At 42.4% G+C, this 19,778-nt stretch overlaps 1 protein-coding gene across 1 annotated transcript in view; it reads left to right on the top strand.

Annotated features, from left to right (window-relative positions):
• The window catches only part of PANX1 (pannexin 1), a 62,013-nt gene extending 43,239 nt beyond the window's left edge, over positions 1–18,774 (top strand). The window contains exons 3-5 of the mRNA XM_049889527.1: positions 6,219–6,442; positions 11,424–12,085; positions 12,633–18,774. Of these exons, the coding sequence (XP_049745484.1) occupies positions 6,219–6,442; positions 11,424–12,085; positions 12,633–12,712 (966 nt within the window). The 3' untranslated portion in view covers positions 12,713–18,774. The remainder of the gene's footprint in view (positions 1–6,218; positions 6,443–11,423; positions 12,086–12,632) is intronic.
• The last annotated feature ends 1,004 nt before the right edge of the window (positions 18,775–19,778 follow it).

The raw sequence follows: 19,778 nt of genomic DNA, 5'->3' as shown, positions 1-19,778 counted from the left end.
ATTCCCTTGTCCACTGCCTTAGTAAGTTTTCTAAGTAATTGTACCCTTTTCCGGCGGCTTCCTGTTGTGAATAGTGGGAATTTGAGGCCTGCATAGTTTGGTCCCTGTTTACCCTTAACCCTTACTACCTCTTCACTTATGGGCTCGCTCCAGTGTTTACTGTGGTTCTTTGGATGTGGAAGAGCTCACCAGACAGACAAGGAGAGAAGAGCATTCCGGACAGAGGAAAGAGAATGTTCAAAGGGCCACAAAGGAAGTGAAATTTGAGCTGAGTCTTAACATAATAACACTTTTTTTTTTTCCTCACTATGCTTTAAGACGTAGTTCAGGTGTTACTTCTTCAATGAAGCTTTCCTTGACCTCTCCAGGGACTTAGTACTTACGTATTTTGTGGCTGTCACTTTTATGTTTTGACTATAGAATTATTCACTTGTGTTTCCACCCAGCCTGTATGACCTGGGGCTGACTACATACAGTTCATCTTTGGGGCCATGCATCCTGCCCACTGCCTGGCTCGTCGCAGATGCCCAGAGGTGGTTTTGAATTAGTTTACCCATGCATAATTAATCCCATAGTTAGCGATCACATAAGTTTCAAGGAAGGAAATGTTCAGTACTCATTTCAGGGTTCTTTGCCTTAGATGAGGGAGAGGAGATTTAAACAATGGACGGAGGCTGTGCTAGATCACTTTCAGGGTTCCTTCTATCTGGAGATTCTGTTGTTCTCACTACAGCCCTTTCCAGAAACAACCCATAGTATGAAGGCAAGTAAACTCAAAAGTGCACCAAATGTGTGGCTCCTATTTTGCTCCGAGACGCCCTACTGTCATTTAAAGAGCTCAGTGCTAACGCGGGCATCACACAGAACAGCGCAGTCATGACTTTAACAGATGCTAAGCATCTCAAACCTAACTTGGGGTAAATAGAGCTTATGAGGGTTTTAGAGCTTATGAGGGAGCCCTGGTAGTACAGTCGTTAAGAGCTTGGCTGCTAACCAAAAGGTCAGCAGTTTGAATCTACCAGCCGCTCCTTGGAAACCCTGTGGGGCAGTTCTTCTCTATCCTATGGGGTCACTATGAATCAACTCGATGGCAACAGGTTTGTTTTTTTTGGAGCCCTGGTGGCCCAGTGGCTAAGGGTTTGGCTGTTAACCAAAAGGTCAACAGTTCAAATCCACCAGCCACTCCTTGGAAACCCTAGGGGGTGGCTCTACTTTGTCCAATAGGGTTGCTATGAGTCGGAATCAACTGGATGGCAACAGGTTTTTAGAGCTTATGAACAGAGCCATTCCTCTCCAGCAGATGTACTCTCAGAGCTCTGCATGTCTTTCCGTGTTCCTTATTGGGACAAAAGGATATTTTAAAGACTATAATTTAATGCTTTTTTGGATTTGTTTCTGTTGAATTGATTTTAATACCACCTTGTTACAGACTCACTGCAAGTTGCCTTTTTATTTTTAATGAGGGGAAAAAAAAGAGGTTTAACTGTGGAGAAAACCCAGAAATAGGGCATTCAACGACATTCCTACAGAGGTGATCCAGATACAAGAATATTTTAGGAGAAAGCAAACATCCAATATGTAATACCTTTAAACCTTCATTTTCCTAATTTCAATGAGCTGTGCTGAACTATTCATTGGTGCTAATTACTGCACCACTTGGGTTAGAAAAATTGCCACATGTTGTAAGCAGTCACTTTTTAATTCAGACGAACAGTTTGAGGTGAAATACTCTTATTCAAAGGGCATAGAGACAAAAGTGGCTTGTGAAAATATTTCACAACTCCAAGTCAGAAATGATTTCCCGCTGTGGTTCCCAGAGGAAATGCCTGGCCCTGTTGGTGATGGAGGTGGCACAGTTCCATGTAACACAGTTACCTTTTTATACAAATGGGCATCCTTCACAGTGGGCAAGCGTTGAACTAACACTGCTTCTCCCTGAAGCCAATTACGTATTACACTAATCACAGTCTGTTGTCTGTGTCATTGTGTGGCAGCCCTTTGCAAACTGAGAAGCCACACCCTGTGCCAGAACCCCGAGGTAAAGGAGCTGTGTGTGCTGAGAGAGCCTTGTGAACTTCCTGGGCCATTTATGCTTATTTCTCTCTTTCCTTGGAGGCAGGGATTTCCTAACCTGGGGTCTGTGATGGCACCAGGGGACTGTGAACAGGGATAAGAAAAAACATGACAGCTCTACCTTTGTACACTGGTAGTTAACCTGTGTCCAGTATTACCTGGACAGGTGAATTTAGCTGAAAATTCACTTCTAGCTAAGATACAACATTAAAAAAAAGTATATATGTAGGCTCCAATTCACACTGATATTAGAAAGACCCATGACTTTGTCTTCCATAAAAATTACAAATACTGTGAAATATCGTTTACTGTTTACTACTTTGGAGCCCTGGTGGCACAGTGGTTAAGAGGTCAGGTGCTAACCAAAAGGTTGGCAGTTTGAATCCATCAGCTGCTCCTTGGAAATGCTATGGGGTAGTTCCACTCTGTCCTGTAGAGTCACTGTGTGTCAGAATCAACTCGACGGCAACAGGTTATTCACTACTTCAGTTACGAGGCAGTGGTAGCTCAGTGGTAGAATTCTCGCCTTCTATGCAGGAGACCTGGGTTCAGTTTCCGACCAGAGCACCTCGTGCACAGCTACCACCCGTCTGTGAGTGGAAGTTTGCATGTTGCTATGATGCTGAACAGGCTTCAGTGATGATTCCAGACGAAGGCTAGGAGGAAAGGCCTAGTGATATGCTTTCATTTGGATCACAACAGTTCAGTCCGAAACTAATCATAGGTATGGCACAGGACTGGGATGCATTTCATTCTTTTGTGCATAGGGTCACCGTGAGTTGGGGGCTGACTTGACAGCAATTAACAGCAACAACACTTCAAAGTTACAGTAGTTGTCAGACCATCTGTTAGAACCTATCTAATGTGTTCATAAAAAAGCACATACAGATTTGTTTTTTAACTTTTTGGATAGTTTTATATCGATATAATCTGTTTCCTTTGTGATTCTGTATATATTATTCTGCACATTCAAAAAGCCTTCATGAAAAACAAGGAGAGACTGAGGACCTGTTACAGAACTGAGAAGACGAGGGAGACATGACAGCTAAGTGCAGTGCGGTGCCCCAGGTTGGGTCCTGGAACAGAGAGAGGAAGATTATGGAGAAGCTGGCGAAATCCATATAAAGTCTGGAGTTTGGTTGATAGAAATGTGCCAGTGTTGGATTCTTAGGTTTGACATGTAAGATGCTGGCAATGGGGGAAGTGGGTGATGGGTATATGGGAACCCCAAAAAAACCAAACCCACTGCCGTCGAGTCAATTCTGACTCATAGCGACCCTATAGGACAGAGTAGAACTGCCCCATGGAGTTTCCAAGGAGCACCTGGTGGATTGGAACTGCCGACCTCTTGGTTAGCAGCTATAGCACTTAACCACTATGCCGCCGGGGTTTCCATGTGGGAATGCTCGGTGCTATCTTTACAACTTTTCTGAACGTCTGAAATTACAGTGAGGGCAACGGTGTTGGGCCCCCTGCCCACTCCCAGAGATGTTTGGAGCGGGGGTTGGTTTTGTGTCAAGTCTGAGGACATTGTGTCCTCTTTTAGTTAAAATTCTGAGGGTCTGTGAGGGTAGACCAATCCTAAGGTAGGGAAAAGTGTTGCAGGGAAGTAAAGCACTTTGCAGGGTCTTGTGGGAAAGAAAAGGAGCCCTGCTGGCGTAGTGGTTAAGCCCTTGGCTGCTAACCGAAAGGTCGGTAGTTCAAACCCACCAGCTGCTCTGTGGGAGAAAGATGTGTCAGTCTGCTTCCATAAAGGTAACAGCCCTGGAAGCCCCATGGGACAGTTCTGCTCTGTCCTACAGGGTAGCTATGAGTTGGAGTCGACTTGGTAGCAACGGATTTTAGTGGAAAAGGCATAGCTCTGGGGTCAAAGAGGTCAGGGTTCAAATTCTGATTCTGTCACTTACCATCTTTGTGATACGGGGCCCAGAAATCACTCTAGGCTGCTGCTTTCTCATTTGCACAATGGAGCCATGAACATAGGCCTTGCCAGGGTCATTGCGATGACAACTGAAGATAATAACATGACAATCTAGGTAGCCCTTTTGCTAGTTTTAGCTGGTATTTTTTAGTATATATTATATTCCAGGCATTTTTTCATATATTATTGATTTTAATCTCCATAACACCTGTATGAGGGTAAGTCAAAATGTATTGCTACTAGGGTTCCAGTTCACACATACACAGGTTCATTGCAAACAGAACGTGTTTTAACCTGTCTCTGATCAGTGGATGGCTGCAGACAAGTTCTCTCAGTAATGCACTTGTCTTAGTCTCAGTAGGGTGCCTTCAAAAGAAAACAATACTTTTTGTGCCATGGAAAAAAATGATTTTGAGGTTAGGGCTAATAATAAATTTTTAACAAAACTCAACTGGACATCTTCCCAAATGATTGAAGCTTTGCTACAAGTTTATGGAAATGCTGCCCCACATAAAACAACAGTTTTTAAATGGATCAAACATTTTAAGGAGGGTGGGGAAATCCTCAAAGATGAGCCAAGGGAGGAAAGACCGCTCAGAAGGTTATAGCGACTGTTTTTTGGGATTCTAAGTGGATAATTTTGATAGATTTTCTCAGAGGACACAGGATGATCACAGGGGCTTATTATGGAGAAGTTTTCAGAAAATTGAAAACTGCATTGGTGAGAAACAGGTCAGGAAAGTAGAGCCGAGGAATTTTTCCATCATGACAAAGCACCTGCACAGTCTTCAAGGGTAGCAAGAGCAGTCCTGTGAGAATTGTGTTGGGAAACCTTACCCCATCCATCCTACAGCCCTGATCTTGCCCCTTCAGACTTCTCTTTGTTCCCGAAACTCAGCATTTAAAAGGAACATGATTTGGGTCCCTCGAGGATTCCAAAACTACCATTTTGGCATAGTGTAAATCGAAGAGTGCAGAATTATTTGGGGAAGGATTAGAGAGATGGAAACACCGCTTTCAGAAGTTTATAGCCTAGATGGAAGATGTGTCAAGAAACAATAGCTTCACGTTTTGATATTTTTGTTTGATAAAGGTGTCTGTGATTTCGTAGCAATACGTTTTGACTTACCCTTGTATTACATTACCATTTCATAGTTAGGGGAACTGACAGTCAGAGGGTCTTTGGGTCAGAGAATCTCAAGGCCACTCAACTGGTGGTGGTGGAGCCTGGACTCAAGTCTCCTCTGACTGCAGTGCATGGTCTTCCTAAATCTTCTCTTGAGGCTGAACATGTCCTGACCACCCAGCAGACGGTGGTTACCAGGTTGTTCCGTAACTTCCACATCCCCTCTGGTGTGTTTTGTGCAGATCCAATGCTTACTTCGAGATTCTGTTGCCTATTGTGGTCAGCTTCTCTGGATTTGAGGTTATCCAACTGTAGAAGAGAGGTGTTAGACTGTCCTCAAGGTCTGTTCCCACACTAGCATTCTGTGAATTTTAACTGTTTGTTTCAGCTGTTTAACTGGGATAATTCCTGGCTCACCAAAGCCAAAATTTCCCTAGTTTTGGGTAAAGTTCTTTGTTTCTATGGGATTCTCCCAGATTTTAAAGAGAAGAGAAAAACAGGAGCTATAACCCTTAGTTGTCTCTTAAAAGCACAGCAATTCAAACAAAAACAAAAAACCGAAACAAACAAACAAAAAAAAACCCTGGCGGCGTAGTGGTTAAATGCCACGGTTGCTAACCAAGAGGTCAGCAGTTCAGATCCACCAGGCGCTCCTTGAAAACCCTATGGGGCAGTTCTTCTCTGTCTTACAGGGTTGCTATGAGTAGGAATCGACTTGATAGCAGTGGGGTTTTTTTTTAAGCGGAGATCCTTGTTACCCTTACCTGTTCCTTACTTGGGATTTTACTCGGGGATTACACTGAAGAACATGGGAGTAAGTTTTTTTTTCTTCTGTGATTAGAAAGGAGACACCACATGTCACCATGTAGTTCCAATCAACAATTGTTGAAGGAAACAAAAAGGTATCAAGTATTACCTGGGCAGGTGAATTTAGCCGTAAGAAGGCGTTATTAGGTAATGAGCCTACTCTCCACAAGAAACGTGGTCATGCACATGTGTCTCTGAGAAAAAATGAGAGCAGCATTTAAGTTTGGTTACTTGTGTGTGTGTTGTAAGGGGACATCTCTGTTAGTCCCATGATTTGCTCTTCTTTTTCAGTTTTTTCCCTACATCCTGTTACTGCTTGCGATCCTCTTGTACCTGCCCTCCTTGTTCTGGCGTTTCACGGCTGCACCTCATCTTTGCTCAGATCTGAAGTTTATCATGGAAGAACTTGACAAAGTTTACAACCGTGCAATTAAAGCTGCAAAGAGTGTCTGTGACCTCGACAAGAGAGAAAATACCTGCCCAAGTACAGCCGTTAATGAGAATGCAGGGCAAAGGTAACGTACCCCCCAGCAGGTATTTTATCAGGCTTTGTAGAACAAGTCCTTAGCCCTTCTCCTGCCCAGCTTGACCTGGGCCTCCCATTGCCATAGATGGTGGGGAATGTCATCTACCTAGTGACAGTCTGTGGGAGCCAGGAAGGCTGTCCCCAAATCTCACCCCCACCTGCCTGTTCCAGCCCCTGTCATTTCATCAAGAGTTCTCATTCAATGCAACATCACTCTCTCAGCTTTTAGAAGTTCTACCAGGGTTAGCAGGTTAAGGTACTGCATATAGCTTGCTTGCTTTGATCGTCTCCTTAAAGAAGAAGCACAGAGTGCTAGGGTCTTGAAGAGTTGTGAGAGGTCATCTAAGGTCTGCATTCACTGGGAGCATCAGAGGAAGAAGGAGGATGAGGAATTGGTGGAGGAAATGGAATATGTGTCCAGTTGCCTCCACCAACAGCTGCCTCCTTTGCCATGAAACCAGAAGAACTGGATGGTGCCAGCTACCATTACGAAACAACTCGATCAAGGATTGTATAGATGAATCCTGGTCAAAGGGGAGGAAATGTGGAACATAGTTGAAAATTCTTGTAGAATCCAGCCTTTCTGGAGCCACTGGGGCTAGATGACTCCGAAAACTATTACCCTGAGGAAATCTTTAAACCTTGAACCGAGACTATCCCCTGAAGTCATCTTTGAACCAAATAATAGTTTAGCGTAATTGGAAAAGAAGTCTGCATTAAGCATTACACTCTTTTAAAGAATTGTCTATATGTGATCAAATTGACAATAGCAACTCGAAAAGATAAATGAGGAGCTTAGGTGGGCAGTGCGTTTGTGTTAGTGGTGGTAAAATAGTTTGGGAAAAGCTATCAGAAAAGGTGGCACAACTTAAAGAATGTAACCAGTGTCACTGAATTGTACATGTAGAAATTGTTGAAATGGTGTATGTTTTGTTGTGTATATTTTCACCAAAAAAAAAAAGAGCGGCACAGAGTGTTATAAGGCAACTGAGCTTAAGAGAAAGGTGTAACAGAAATGGGGAACAAGTAGGCAGTGCCTTACCTTTTTCACACACTTACTGTTGACAGTAGTAATAGTAATATTGATGGCTATCTTTTTTTTATCATACTTTAGATGAAGGTTTACAGAGCAAATTAGTTTCTCGTTAAACAGTTAATACACATGTTTTGTGACATTGGTTGCCAACCCCACAACATATCAACATTCTCCCCTTCTCGACCTTGGATTCCCCATTACCAGCTTTCCTGTCCCCTCCTGCCTCCTCATCCTTGCCCCTTGGCTGGTGTGCCTCTTTAGTCTTGTTTTGTTTTATGGGCCTGTCTAATCTTTGGCCTTCGGGTGGACCTCAGGAGTGACTTCAGTACTGAGCTAAAACGGTATCTGAGGGCCATACTCTTGGAGTTTCTCCAGTCTCTGTCAGACCAGGAAGTCTGGTCTTTTCTTTTTCATGAATTAAAACTGGTTCTGCATGTTTCTCCAGGTCTGCCCAAGACCCTATACTGTGATCCCTGTCAGAGCAGCCAGTGGTGGTAGCTGGGCACCATCTAGTTGGTCTGGACTCAGTCTGGTGGAGGCTGTGGTAATTGTGGTCAATTGGTCCTTTGGACAAATCCTTTCCTTATGTCTTTGGTTTTCTTCATTTTCCCTTGCTCCAGCCAGGGCGGAACCAGTGGAGTATCTTAGATGGCCACTCATAAGCTTTTAAGACCCCAGACACTACTCAGTAGCTCTCTTTTTTTTTTTGAACACCTAACTATGTCCCAGACCCTGTGGCCAGTACTTTACGTACATTAGCTCATTTAATCTTCAGAACAACATTATCAAGCCTTTATTATACCCCCCTGTTTTTCCATCATGAATGGTTGGGGTTTTCCAGATAAAAGCACTGAAGCATAGAGAAATTAGAAATATGCCAAAGCCCTATAGCTAAAAGTGAAAGAGCATCCACTTGAGGGACTGAATTACTGGGGCGGAGGGCTGGTGTCTTAGTTGTCTAGTGCTACTATAACAGAAATACCACAAGTAAACCCGTTGTCGTTGAGTCAATTCTGACTCATAGGAACCCTATAGGACAGGGTAGAACTGCCCCATAGAGATTCCAAGGAGCGCCTGGTTGATTTGAACTGCCATCCTTTTGGGTACCAGCCGTAGTAGCACTTAACCACTATGCCACCAAGGTTTCTGTGTCACAAGTGGATGGCTTTAACAAAGAGGAATTTATTTTTTCACAATTTAGTAGGCTAGAAATCCAAATTCAGGGTGTCAGCTCCAGGAGAAGGCTTTCTCTCTCTGTCGGCTCTGGAGGAAGGTCCTTCTCATCAATCTTCCCCTGGACTAGGAGCTTCTCTGTGCAGGAACCCCAGGTCCAAAGGACACATTCTACTCCTGGCACTGCTTTCTTGGTGGTATGAGTTCCCACCTCTCTGCTGCTCACTTCCCTTCCCTTTTATCTCTTGTAACATAAAAGGTGGTGCAGGCCACACTCCCAGGAAACTCCCTTTACATCGGATCAGGAATGTGACTTTAGTAAGGGTGTTACAATCTCACCCTAATACTCTTTAACATAAAATTATAATCACAAAATGGAGGGTAACCACATAATACTGAAAATCATGGCCTAACCAAATTGACACATGTTTTTTGGGGATACAGTTCAATCCATGACAGCTGAGAAACATGGTCTCAGGGGACTTCTGGGGTAATTGGCATAATACTACACAACAATAAAGTATGATGATGAATCCGTGAAACATCCCATAATAGGGATGAATCTGGAGGGCATTAATGCTGAGTCAAATAAATCAAACACAAAAGGACAAATATTTTACAAGACCACGATAATAAAAACCCAAGAAAAGGTTTACACACAGAAAAAAACAATCTTTGATAGTTATGAGGGAGGAGAGGGGTGGGGAGGGGAAATCACTAACCAGATATTAGGCAGGTGTTAACTTTGGTGAAGGCAAAGACAACACACAATATAGGGGAAATCAATACAGCTTAACCAAGGCAAAGTCATAGAAGCTTCCTAGATCCATCCAAACACCTTGAAGGACCGAGTTACTGGGGCTGAGGGCTGGGGACCATGGTTTCAGGGGACTTCTAGGTCAGTTGGCATAATATAGTTCATAAAGATGTTCTGCACCTACTTTGGTGTGTAGTGCCTGGGATCTTAAAAGCTGTGAGTGGCCATCTAAGATACATCTCTTGGTCCAATCACATTTTGAGCAAAGAAGAATGAGGAAAACCAAGGACACATTTAGTCCAGTGGACCGCATGAACCACAGCCTTCATCATCCTGAGCCCAGAATTAGATGGTGTCTGACTACCATCACCAACCACTCTTGACAGGAATTACAATAGAGGGTCTCCGACAGAGTGGGAGAAGAATTCAGAACAAAACTCAAATTCACAAAAAAGACCAAACTGGTCTGACAGAGACTGGAGGAACCCCCAAGGCCATGGCCCCTGGACATCCTACCAACTCAGAACTGAAGCCACTCCTGAAGTCCACCTTTCACCCAAAGATGAGACGGGACTATAAAACAAACAGCACATGTGAGAAATGTGCTTCTTAGTTCAATCAGGTGTATGAGACCAAATGGGCAACACCTGCCCAAAAGCAAAGACGAGAAGGCAGGAAGGGACAGAAAAACTGGACAAATGGACATGGAGAACCTAGAGTGGAAAGGGAAACAGGGAGAATGCTGACACATTGTAGGGATTGCAACTGGTGTCACAAAATAATTTGTGTATAAATTTTTGAATGAAAGACTAATTTGCGCTGTAAACTTCCACCTAAAACACCATAAAATTTAAAAAAAGAAAAAGTGAACAAGCTAAGACCTAAACCATATCTGCCTGTTCTCAGACCCTGTGTGCATACCCGCTGAGCTGTCTGCCTCCCACCCCTCACCTGGAGGAGGCATGTGTGTGTTCTAGTTGAGTCCAGAAATTTTTCACTTTCTTATTCTGCACAATTTAATAGAAAATTGTTATTTAAAAGAAAGCTGCAGAATAGGAGCTATCAAATGTATTTAACAAACAGCATTTACCGAGTCCCAGACACTGGTCTAAGAATGTACATATATTGGCTCATTTAAGTAACTGTTCTTGTTAGTTGCGATTGAGTCGACCCTGGCTCATGGTGACTTTATATAAAACAACGAAATGTCATCTGGTCCTGCATCATCCTCCCAGTCCCCAGCATGTTTGAGTCCATTGTTGTGGCTGTTGTGCCAGTCTGTCTCACCCACGCCCTCATTGACCTTCTACTTCACCAAACATGTTGTCCTCCCTAGTGATTGATCCCTCCTGGTGACGTTTCCAAAGCAAGCAAGTTCAATGATGATCTGATGATCCATAAGGTTTTCTTTCAATGGCTAATTTTCAGAAGTAGCTTGCAGGACTTTGTTCCTGGTCTGTCTTAGTCTGGAAGCTCTGCTGAAACCTGTCCACCTTGAGTGACCCAGCTGGTATTTGAAATACTGGTGGCATCTCTTCTGGCATCATAGCAACACACAAGCCACCACGATACAACAGACTGACAGATGGGTTGTGATTTAATTAACTAAACCCAGAAAACCAAACCCATTGCTGTTGAGTTGATTCTGACTGATCGAGACCCTATGGGACAGAATAGAACTGCTCCGTACGGTTTCCAGGGAGCACCTGGTGGATTTGAACTGCCAGCCTTTTGGTTAGCAGCCATAGCTGTTAACCACTACACCACCAGGGTTTCCTTTAATTAACTAGACTCTCTAAAATATTAAGGGGAAAAGTGGTTTATTATTGTTCTTTCTGTTTTTGTTTCTTCTTTTTTAAAACCTGCTCTTACTCTCTAGTACTCTAATGAAGTGGAAGGGAAGCCTTTGAGATTTTTAATATTATATGGTTGAATGTGTTTTTGGTTTTCATATGTGATGGGCTTGGTGAGGGTTTGAATTATTTTTATTTGTTTCCTTTTTAGTTTGTGGGAGATACCTGAAAGCCACTTCAAGTACCCCATTGTGGAGCAGTATTTGAAGACAAAGAAAAACTCTAGTTATTTAATAGTCAAGTACCTCGGCTGCAGGGTGCTAACACTCACAATTATACTGTTAGCATGTGTCTACCTGGGCTATTACTGTAGCCTGTCCTCACTTTCAGACGAGTTTGTCTGCAGCATCAAGTCAGGGATCCTAAAGAACGACAGCACTGTCCCCGATCGGTTTCAGTGCAAACTCATCGCGGTGGGCATCTTCCAGCTGCTCAGCTTCATTAACCTGGCGGTTTATGCTCTGCTGGCTCCTGTCATCATCTACACACTGTTTGTTCCATTCCGACAGAAGACGGATGTTCTCAAAGTATATGAGATCCTGCCCACGTTTGATGTTCTGCATTTCAAGTCTGAAGGGTACAACGACTTGAGCCTCTATAACCTTTTCCTAGAAGAGAACATAAGTGAACTCAAGTCATACAAGTGTCTGCAGATACTGGAAAATATCAAAAACAGTGGTCAGGGAGTTGACCCAATGCTACTTCTGCCTAACCTTGGCATGATCAAGATGGACGTTGCTGATGGCAAAACTCCCAAGCCTGCTGCCAGCGCGATGGAAGGGGAGCAGAAAAGCCAGATGGCAGAGCTCCAAGGTAGGGTTAGCCCTCCAGGCGGAGGCTGAGGGAGCCCAATGAGTGCCGTTACAGCCACATTTTAGGAATGATTGAGAATCTTTACTCTGCCTGCTGTTGTTAAACCGTTTTGGTAGAGTGGTCTCAGATGAAGTCTCTCCATATTGGGAGAGGGGAAAAGAGTTGAAGGTGTCCCGTATTTCCAAAGAAGGAAAGTGTCTGTGCTTTTTCTGATTGTTCTTGCTTCCTTCTCACTGACTTTCTGTCTCCTCTGTGCCTCTTGCTCAAGCACTCCTGCGTGTTGCCCCCTCACTTACTTTTGTCTTATCTTACTGGCTTTTCTCTCTGTACCACTGATCCCCTTGTCTGTCTATTTCAAAACTAACTGAAAGTTTATCAATTTAACTGTTGCCTTGAATTAATTTCACTGTTTTGAAGTTTCACCAAATAAAACATGGTAAAGCAAAGAATATAATACAGATTTATCTCAGAATATTTGATAAGTGCTGATAGTTCCTGCTATGTGCAGATGTACACTTTTGTCATAATTTGTTTTCAATTTTGGCAGATTTGAAGGTACCCAGTGAAACTAATGCAAATAATGGAGAGGTGAATGTCCGGCAGAGACTTATGGATTCTTCTTGCTGATTTTTTTCTTCCCTTGAACTTCAGACCTGTGACTTCGCTGATAGGGGATTCAATATGGGATTCATTTTGGCTGAAGCACCTCTGTCAACGTCCATGGTGGTTTGCAATAAATGGTTCTTCTTAGAGACATTGGGCATGTCTTATTGAGTCCCTGATGAAAATGATGGTCAAAAGAATGTTGTGAAGAATAGTTCATCAACTTCCTACAAGAAGCAAGTCATAGATAAGTAAACCACAGCAAGTGTGTGTGTGTATGTATATATATAAAAAAAATATATATAGATATATATATCTATATAGAGAGAGATATATATATTTATCTATCTATATATATAGATATATATATATATCCTCGTCAAATGGGAAAGTGGAAGGAATGAATAGTCAAAAGAGTAATAGCCCTTTGGAAGTTGTGGAGAAACACCTTTCTGTACAGATGGTGGCAACGCAACCCAGAGCTGCTAGAAGGCAAGGACGTTGGAAGGTTTTTTGTTTTATTTTATGAAATAATAACATATCAGAATATAATTAAATATGCAACTCCCATGTACTCTTAATTACTGTTGGATGAGAAAAACATTCACTGGCTAAATGGACCATAGGTCAACATGCTCTTGGCAGTGACCTAAACTGAGAGTAGTGCGGATTCCATGGTTCTCATACACATATTCAGGCTCTTGTTATGTCAACCTTGGCTAATTGAAATCCTCTAACCACTGTTTGTTGGGCTGTGCTCTGAAGAGCAGCAGGCCCAAGCACTGATTTGATTGAAAACTTTATATCAGTTCATACAATTGTGATGTTTATATGGGGAAATCTAAACATACAGAACCAATTAAATCAGTCACCCTCAAAGGGGGTGCCTACAGCGCTTTCCTCTGTTGCCAGAGGCATTTGAAAATAGAACTTAAACACATTAACAGAACATGGGGATGTTTAAAGTGAGGGACATCTTTACCTAATATGATCAGAGCACATAAATGACATCTACTCTATGATGTGCTTGGAGCCAGAACAACTTAACAGGTTATTTTATATTTAAAAACAACTTTTTTTTATTATTGTTCTTTAGATAAAAGTTTACAGAACAAACTAGCTTCTTATTGAACAGTTAGTACACATTTGCTTTATGACATTGGTTAACAACCTCACGACATGTCAACACTCTCCCTCTCCACCTTGGGTTCCCTATTACCAGCTCTCCTGTCCCCTCCTGCCTTCTTGTCTTGCCCCTGGGCTGGTGTGCCCATTTAGTCTAGTTTTGTTTTATGGGCCTGTCTAATCTTTGGCTGAAGGGTTAACCTCAGGAGTGATTTCGTCACTGAACTAAAAGGGTGTCTGGGGGCCATGTTCTTGGGGTTTCTCCAGTCTCTGTCAGGCCAGTAACTCTGGAATTTTGTTCTACATTTTTCTCCAGCTCTGTCCGGGACCGTCTGTTGTGATCTCTGTCAGAGCAGTCAGTGGTGGTAGCTGGGCACCATCTAGTTGTATTGAACTCAGTCTGGTGGAGGCTGTGGTAATTGTGGTCTGTTAGTCCTTTGAACTGATCTTTCCCTTGTGTCTTTAGTTTTCTACATTCGCCCTTGCTCCCGAAGGGGTGAAACCAGTGGAATATCTTAGATGGCCTCTCACACGCTTTTAAGACCCCAGATGCTACTCACCAAAGTAGGAGATAGAATATTTTCTTTATAAACTATATTATGCCTGTTGAGCTAGATATTCCCCGAGACCATGGTCACCATAGCCCTCAGCTCAGTAATTTGGTCCTTCAGGGAATTTGAATGTGTCCACGGAGCTTCCATGACCTTGCCTTGTACAAATTGTCCTGGCTTCCAGTATTGTGTATGGTCTTACCCTTCACCAAAGTTACCACTTATCTATTGTCTATTTATTGTTTTTCCATCCCTCCTTTGTAACCATCAAAGATGGTTTCTTTTTGTGTGTAAACCTTTTCATGAGTTTTTATGGTAGTGATTGACTTATTTCATTCAGCATAATGCCCTCCATATTCATCCATGTCGTGAGATGCTTCATAGAGTCATCATTGTTCTTTATCATTGCATAGCACCCCATTGTGTGTATGTACCATAGTTTGTTTAGCCATTCATCTGTTGATGGGCATCTGGGTTGTTTCTATCTTTTTGCTGTTGTGAACAGTGCTGCAGTGAAATGGGTATACATATGTCTATTTGTAAACACAGCTTTTTTAAAATTCATTTTAAGTCATACAGTGTCAGAATTGAGGCCTCTTGGGAGGAACATTTTAGCATTGATGGAGAATTATAGAATAATATTACAAATGCTGGGTGAATAAGATAAAACCCAAGCTTGCTTTTTTTTTTTTTTTTAAATAAACATTGAAGGCCAGCTCAAGATGTTAAAAACCTTTCTCAATTCTGACCATGTAAATATATCCTATGTTTACAGTTGATAGAGTTCTTTAAAATTACCTCTATGGACTTTGCATTTTTATTCTAAAAAAATTAATACGTTGCTGAAGTGAGTAATCCTCAGGAACCTCAAAGTTTACTTTTGACTCTTAGGGATAGTTACTTACCTAGTCCAATTACCATTTTATAAAGAACAAAAAATATGTATGCTGATGTCTGCCTTCCAGAACATTCAGAAAAGCAGATTTTATTTTTGCTTTTGTGACAATTTCTGAGATGGAAAGCTGATGATAAATATCAAAGATTCAGTCAATATTTTAAATTATTCTCTATAATATATTTATTACTGTTGAATTATAATGTGACCTCAAAATGGCAGCAACAAAAATAATTGATTTCGATACATTTTTCTATCACTGTATCTGAGAGTTTCTATCACAGTTTTCTACACTGATATCTTATAATTTAAAAGATTTATGGAATGTGTTTTTCTAGAGTGTGATCTTTTTTTAAAAAAAAGCCTCATCTTTTCTACAGACTAATTTATATTGTGAAGTGGTAAAAATTGCTGTCATGTGTAATCCTTTTATCAGGGTCAGTATAATTGGTACCCTTGACCTCTGCCCAGTTCATTTTTCCATTCCCACCCTCTGAGCTCCAGTAAGGTTCGTGATGTTCCAGGCATCCTATTAGTCACTGGCTCTGCAGATACGATTGTGGCAGTTCCTCATCTTTGAGGAGTTCAGAATCTAGTAAAAGGCTGTGGAGACAGAGGCAGGTATTAAGAGGTGAAAAAGTAGCTAAGTAAAAGCCCTGCCAGAGAACTTCAAGCAAATACACTGTGCTCCTGGGAGGCGCCATATTGTTTTTTCTTTCTCCCATAGCTGATGGTTTTGAGAGTCTAGTTACAGTTTTTCATAGAGGCAGATGATCTTCCTAAGGTTCTTTAGCCACAAATCCTCCAGATTGAAGCTTGGGCAAAGGAATAGCATAGACACTGATTTTGAACAGCAAGAGCTCCAATTGCCTTTATGCATTACCTTGCAGAGGGTAGGGAGGGCAAGCCAGTGGGATACGGTGAGGTTGCCGATGAGCAACAGTTGTGGCTCTAAAATGCTGACAGGGATGCCTGACCATACAGTGCAGTTTGAAGAAAAAAGAGTCTTATTAGGAAAGTTAACTTTTCCACCCACTGTGAGTTGCTGGCTCGAAGGGACTCCTTTTGAGGAGCCAGTTTCCTGAGGGAAAGGAGTCATTCACTGCCTTATAAAAAGGGACAAACAGATCCCGAAGGACCACCTCAGGATTTGTTTCCGGCTCATGTCTCCCTAGCAAGGCTAAACCAGACTCATAACAAGCGTTACAGCTGGAAATCAGACAGATCCTCTGAAAGCAGTACTCCAGCCGCACGTTTAATTTACCAGGGCAGGAGCGGAGACCCTCTAATGTAGAGGTTCTTAACCTTTGCGGAGGTCACAAACTCCCTTGAGACTCCTTTCAAAGCAATGATGAACCCACTCACTCCTCAGATACAACATTCTAAATGCACCATCAGAGGTTGTTAACAGCCGCTACATCCTGGTGGAGAAGCTGTGCTCTACTGGCAGAAGGCTATGCCACCTTCAAAGAAAGGGGGCCCCCATTGCCTCTGTGAAAAGCTACCCCTTCCAACAGTGAGACTCAGCTGTAAGTGTGCATATGAAGTCATGTTCGCATACTTTTGAACGAACTGTACCTTTTGTGTAACGACCTTCATTCTTCAGAGTCAGATGGAACAAGGTCAACATGAGTGGGCAGCAGTGGTCCTTGGATGATCAGGCAACCTACATTGACTCCTATCCTTTCTCTGGCCACGAGTCATTGTCTGGAATGTGGGTGGGTGGGCATTTACATTTGTAAAATGTTTCCTCCTACTTTGTTCTATGAGAAAGCTAGAAACTTAAAAGTGCATGGTGGGTGTTGTTGGTTTGTTTATGTCTCATTTGTGGAAACTACCCATTTACTGAGCATCCTCTCCTACCTGGGACCGAGCCACTGTGGTCCTTGGACACATGAGGATTAGTTCAGCTCTTAAAGGAGAATTGTTTTACACCTTTTTAAATGGATTCATTTCTTGGTTTATTTGACTTACTGCCCAAACCAGTTGCCCTCGGATCCACTGCAATGCATGGCTACCCCATGTATGTCAGAGTAGAACTGTGCTCCACTGGGTTTTTCCAGTGGCTCATTTTTCAGAAGTAGATCACGAGGCCTTTCTTCCAAGGCACCTCTGAATGGACTTGAACCTCCCTTTCCATTAGCAGCCAAGCGCATTAACCCCTTTGCACCACCCAGAGACTCCTTCTTATTGCCAGTCTGGGATAAATAGAAGATCTAAAAGGATGGACATTTTTTATCCACTGCTTTATCTCAAGCTCCCGAAAGGGAGACTGGCATGTAATAGTCACTCCGTAAATATTTGTTGAATGAATGAATTAGCAAACAAACCGTTAGGATAAATCATACTTTGTTGGCAACTGTGGTTCAATTTTAAAAGACATGGTTCTTGGCAGGGGAGGGGAGGCATATTCAGCTGCTCGGTAGAGAGAGGAATATTTCTGTAAATGAATAGGTTTCCACATAAAAGTAGTGATAGGCTTTCGCTTTTCATTATGGAGTAAATCGTGACTGCTTTCCGAGTTTAATACAAGTTCAGTTTTGACTGGTAATGATTAGGGATGTTCAAGTTTCGAAGGTTCTGGTTTTGGTAGTTCTACATCCTCTTGAAAAGGGATGCTGATGTAATCGAGGTTTCGTCTGAGGGCGGTGAGGTTCATAGTTCCTTTTGGCCAGTCATTGGCATTTTTCTTACTATTCGCAAGTGAAACCTTTTTAAAGATTGACAAAGATGATATTGTGTCATATGTGGAACGTAATAGATGTTAACTCGTGAGTGTTTTGCCCTGCCTGCTTTAAATGAAATGTATTGTGTTTCGGGGTTCCCCTGTAAAAATAGTTTGTCACTTAAAGCATGAAGCGTGGTCAGTAATTATTCTTCAAGTTTGTAGAAAGTTATACAAGTTTCTCATGCCTTGAATGTTTTTTCTCTGCCCACAAGAGGAGGAAGATTCTTGTAGAATTCTGCAGGGTTACAAGAGTTCCCTACAGAAATACTGAGACCATTAGGTCCTCTTTAACAGGTTGGCTTTTTTTAAAGTGCCATCAGTACAATTTAATGGTGTTCATTAAAGTGGTGCTCTAGGCAGAATTGAAGTTCTTTTTAATGACTGAATTTATTCAAAAACTTTTAAAGAAAAAATGTGTTTGTTCTTTGTGTTGTGTCATTTTGTAAAAAATGCTGCCAACAGAGGGGAGAGTGACATAAAAAATTAAGTCCATCTTGGTTTCTGTTCCACAAAGATCCGAGAACGAGAATGAATCATGGTGCTGGAAGATGTTCCATTACAAAGCACAAGAATCTTGAAAGCACTGCATGTTGGTGGTTACCACTATTACATTTCCTACTTCCCGGTTAAGTCACTTGGTGAAACTCTGCATTCCCATATAAAAAGGGATGAACTAAAAACTAAGGCTGCTGTGTCTGTAGTAGATAAAGGTGAAAACAGTGTTTTAGTGTTACACGTTGTGTCCACTTAAATAAAACTTCTCTGAGTAATGAAAAATGTGTCTTAATATTTCTTGCCTGCCCTTCCTGGAGAGTCATCTCATGGAAAATGTAACAGGAGATGAGCCCGGAAATGTCTGGAGGCTCCATTCTTTCTGCTTGATAACATAAAATTCAGCAGGCTCCATGGTACTTGCTAAAATCCAGCTGGCAGTAACTAAAGGAATAAAGTCCTTGATTAAGGGTCCACAGATTCTGGAATTTCTAAAGCACAAATCACATACTTTCTGATTGGGGATTGTTTGCTGGAGTTGGGGAGGAAGGAATGGGGACTGTATGCTGCTAAACATGGGTTGGCCTGTCCACCGCTCTCAAGAGGGAGACTCCTTTGCACAATGGGCAATTAACATGATTTACTATTGTGATTAAGTCAGAGCCATGTGAAATCTTAGTACAGTGTCTGGCACTTAGTAAGTACTCCGTAAATGCTAGCTGCTATTATTACCACCTCTTCCTGCTCCTCAACTACTCCCCAGGTGGCACCCCCAGGAGCCTTGAATGTTGTATTAGTTTTCTATTGCTCCTTACCAGATTACTGCAAATTTAGCAGTTTATATGCATTTATTATCTTGGGTCAGGAGTACAGGCATAGCTTAGCCAGGTCCTCTGCTCAGGATCTCAAAGGCTGTAGTCAAGGTGTGGACCAGGTTGTGTTCTCACCTGGAGGCTTGACTGGGGAAGAATCTGCTTCCAAACTCCCTCAGGTTGCTGGCAGAATAATTTCCTTGCAGTTCCATGACTGAGGGTCTGGCCTTTTGCTGTTAGCTAGCAGTTGCCCTTGGCTCCTAGAAGGTACCCCCTTCTTTGCCGTGTGAGCTTCTCCACTATGACCACTTACAAGCCAGTGAGGAGAGCCTGTGCCCTCAAAGAGGGCCCAGTACCCTTTTTAAGGGCTTTTACCTGATAAAGTCAGGCTCCTATTCAAAAGTCAGCTCCAGTGTCACCACTGGAACCTTTGTGTGACCCCCCCATCTCCCCTTGTCCTGATTTGCATGTTCCTACATGGAAACCC

This window comes from Elephas maximus, chromosome 7 (assembly GCF_024166365.1).
Source record: "Elephas maximus indicus isolate mEleMax1 chromosome 7, mEleMax1 primary haplotype, whole genome shotgun sequence".
Classification (NCBI taxonomy): domain Eukaryota; kingdom Metazoa; phylum Chordata; class Mammalia; order Proboscidea; family Elephantidae; genus Elephas; species Elephas maximus.
Note: the sequence above shows the minus strand (reverse complement) of the source record. Positions and strands in the feature narration are given on the sequence as shown.